This window comes from Meles meles, chromosome 3 (assembly GCF_922984935.1).
Source record: "Meles meles chromosome 3, mMelMel3.1 paternal haplotype, whole genome shotgun sequence".
Lineage (NCBI taxonomy): Eukaryota > Metazoa > Chordata > Mammalia > Carnivora > Mustelidae > Meles > Meles meles.
This window is the reverse complement of record NC_060068.1, coordinates 63,953,240-63,957,103: the sequence shown is the minus strand read 5'-3', so window position 1 is coordinate 63,957,103 and position 3,864 is coordinate 63,953,240. Positions and strand designations below refer to the sequence as shown.

General features: G+C 52.5%; 1 protein-coding gene across 1 annotated transcript; it reads left to right on the top strand.

The window, feature by feature from the left end:
- GPR150 (G protein-coupled receptor 150) lies at window positions 1–1,820 on the top strand. Its single transcript, XM_045999316.1, has one exon. It carries the CDS (start codon window positions 1–3, stop codon window positions 1,297–1,299), a length of 1,299 nt encoding a protein of 432 aa, XP_045855272.1. The 3' UTR covers window positions 1,300–1,820.
- The last annotated feature ends 2,044 nt before the right edge of the window (window positions 1,821–3,864 follow it).

Sequence of the window (3,864 nt, the reverse complement as noted above, 5' to 3'; positions counted from 1 at the left end):
ATGGAGGATCCCTTCAGCCCCTCAACTTTCTCGCCGGCACCCAACGTCTCCGTACCTGTCTCTCCTGGCTGGGGTCTCAACTTCACTTCCGGACAGGGGGCCCCAGTGCCCGGGCCGCCGCCGCCGCCGCCTCCCGGACCACCCAGCCGCAGCATCCGCCTGGTCTTCCTGGGGGCCATCCTGGTGGTGGCGGTGGCCGGCAACGCCACGGTGCTGTGCCGCCTGTGCGGGGGTGGCGGGCCCTGGGCGGGTCCCAAGCGTCGCAAGATGGACTTCCTGCTGGTGCAGCTGGCCCTGGCTGACCTGTACGCGAGCGGCGGCACCACGCTGTCGCAGCTGGCCTGGGACCTGCTGGGCGAGCCGCGCCGGGCGGCGGGAGACCTTTCGTGCCGCTTAGTGCAGCTGCTGCAGGCGTCCGGCCGTGGCGCTTCTGCCCATCTCGTGGTGCTCATTGCCCTCGAACGCCAGCGCGCAGTGCGCCGGCCACAGGGCCAGCCGCTGCCCGCGCGCGCTCTCGCCGCGCTGGGCTGGCTACTAGCGCTGCTGCTGGCGCTGCCCCCAGCCTTCGTGGTGCGCGGGGGCGCCCCCTCGCCGCCTCCCGCCGCGCCCTCGGCCGCCCGCACCTGGCCGGGCGAGCGTCGCTGCCGCGACATCTTCGCGCCCCTACCGCGCTGGCACCTGCAGGTGTACGCGCTCTACGAGGCCGTCGCGGGCTTCGTGGCTCCGGTCGTGGTCATGGGCGTAGCATGCAGCCGCCTGCTCTGCGCCTGGTGGCAGCGCCTGCCCCACGCCCCACCGCCCTCAGCGCCCTGGTCGGCGACTCCCAGCCGCGCTCCTGCGCCCAGCGCGCTGCCCCGCGCGAAGGTCCAGAGCCTGAAGATGAGCCTAGCGCTGGCGCTGCTGTTCGTGAGTTGCGAGCTTCCCTACTTCGCCGCACGCCTGGCGGCCGCGTGGTCCTCCGGACAGTGGGAAGACTGGGAGACCGAGGACCTGGCGGCGGCGCTGCACCTCGTGGGGGTGGCCAACAGCGCCCTCAATCCCTTCGTCTACCTCTTCTTCCAGGCGGGGGACTGCCAGCTCCTGCGGCGGCTGCGAAGGCGCCTGGGCGCAGTCTGCTGCTCGTGGGAGGGAAGAGCGGAGGACGACGAGGGGGCCGGGGGCCACCAAGCGCTTCACCGCCACCGCTGGCCCCACCCCCACTACCACCACGCTAGACGCGAGCAGCGGGTGGAGGGCGGCTTGCGCCCACCCCCGCCGCGCCCCCGGCAGCTGCCCTGCTCCTGCGAAAGCGCTTTCTAGTTGCTCCATGGCCAGACGGGTCATCTGTCGCCGCCACACAGCCTCCGCGGAACACGAGGCAGGCCCGGGTCTATCTAGCTCAAAACCAGCAGGAGAGTCTCCGATATTGGCCCTGAAGCTGTCCCCATTCTAAACTGTTTCTTTCTAATGTTTACATTTTCCTACTCTTCCAGCTTCTTCTCTCCCTTTCGGTTCTTCTCACATTTCCCAGTTTGGAGACGAGAGAGAGTTTGAGCCACTGGGAAGTTGTAAAAACAGTCGAAGATACAGAGCTATTTTTGCAGTTCTCTTTGACGCTCCCATAGTGTTCTGGATAGGATCTTTTGGTTTAGCTAAATTGTCAAGCTTTCATTATTTGCTGTGCTATCATCCGTTTTTACTTATTTTGAGTCGTGTTTAAATCAAGTGTACCTTCGAGACCAGAGAATTTGCCTTTCTTTCCAGGAGGAAAATCCCTGCACTGCTCTCCCTGAGGAGCGTGGAGATTGTACCAGTGAAGCTGTCAGAAATGTAATTGTGCTGTCACTGCAGAGCCAGAGTATTTGTAAAATAAAAACAGTACACACAGAGCAATTAGTGCTTTTTCCCCATGGTAATGTGTTTTCCCAGAAGAAAATCAGTGTGGCCTTTATTTCCAGTCTTCACTTCAATAGAAACTGGGGGTTGTAGGAGGGACACATAAAAGCTTCCCTTTAGACCCTTCCAAATACGCCCAGTTTCTGTAGGAAACTGTGCCTGTACCCAAACTAGCCTTTACAGCTAAGGTATTGTGCTCAGGTGGAGCCTCTCAGCGCAGAGTCCCCAGCAAACTAGAAAAGCTAAATGCTGAGGTGGTGGGCTCACTGTCCCAGATGGAGCCTCATGGAAATTTGTGGCTGGGAAGAAAACTGCATCCTCCCCATGTTGCAAGTATCTATACAACTCCTTTTTTAAAAAAATGAAGGCAATGCCTATTGGTGGGGATTGCTGAGAACAAAGGCAAGAAGCAGATTTAATCAGTGACCTTCTCCTCTTAACTGTCCTTGGTTCTAGAAAGAAGTGGCAGCACTTATGAACACAGTACCCACGTGTTTACCACTGTCTTTCATCTGAGAATCTGCAAGATTTCCATGATTGTGCTTCCTGTTGGTGCACAAATGCCAAACTAAGATGGAGAAAGGGGGAATGACTGCTAGAGTTCACTTGTAGAGTCAATGCTCTTTGAGGGCTTTCTTTGCTTACTCCACTGAAGTATCCCAAAGTCTTAATGCTTGACCTGTACTAGGCACTCAACACATATTTGTTGAATAATTCATCATATGAGTCAGGCAAAGATAGAATGGATACAAGATTTACAAAATCTCCACTAAGCTTGATTTACCTTTTGCCCAAATTCTGTCAAAAACTGTTGGAGTTAAAGGTTTTTCTTCACCTTTTTAAGCCTCCCCACCCTGCTTAGGATACTATGGAATGTGATATACCAAGAATAAGTTAGCCAAAAAAAGAACACAGTTGTCTTCACGCTCTTATTTTTATTCATTAGCATGGGATATTCATTGGCATTTTTCTTTATTAATAAACACTAATTCCTTATCTTGTGCCAAGCAATGTGTTAGGCATTGGACATACTAAGATGAATAACACACGTCTTTCCCTCAAAGACCTTAAAATCCATCTAACAATTACTGCAAGATAGCACATGTGCTCTCATAAGGGTTCCAGTCAGGGTGTTGGGTCACTGAAAAAGAACATCTGACAACCTCAGGAGACTGAAGCAGTCATTCCAATGATGACCAACTCATGGGAAGCGGGGAATGGGCAAAAGCAGGGATCGAGGCAGAAGCACAGAGAGACTCAAGATATGACCTGGTGTGTCACTTTGAATGCTCCCAACCAAGAATTTAAGACAGCTGAGTTGCTGTTTCTGTTACTGCAATTGAGCACACCCTAACAGAAAAATGGGTTCAGCTGGTTTAAATTTATTTTCTCACATAACAAGAAGTCCAGTGGTAGAGCTGTTCCAGAGTTGGTTAGTTGAGTAGCTTCATAACTTCATCATCAAAGACCTAGCTCCTTTTCATCTTTCTATTCTGCCATCCTGAGCTGGTGGACTTGACATTACGGTCTGTATCCCTTGGGGTTACAAAATGGCTGCTACAGTTCCAGGCATCACATTCATATATGACAATGTCCAGAAAAGGAAGAATTTCTCTCTCTCTCTCTCTCTCTTAACTCTTTATAGGAAAGAAGAAACATTTCACAAACATCTTGAGCAGATGTTCCTGCATGGCTCATTGGCCAGAACTATATCATATATCCATATGCAGACCACTGCAAGGGAAATGGGGCCACCATGATGGCCTAGACATGGAGCTGAAGATACGAGTTGCACGGTAAAGGGGTGAAAAAAAAATAAGACTTCTACTTTTTCTTTTAAGAAAAGAAGAGGAAATGCTTATGGGAGGGCAAGTCTAAACTTTTACACAATTGCCAAACTGGGGGTTGATTTTTATAATCTATTAGAGATTTTCATCTGTGCCATCTAGAAATTATAAGACATTTCCATCTGGGTCAAAAATACAGAAT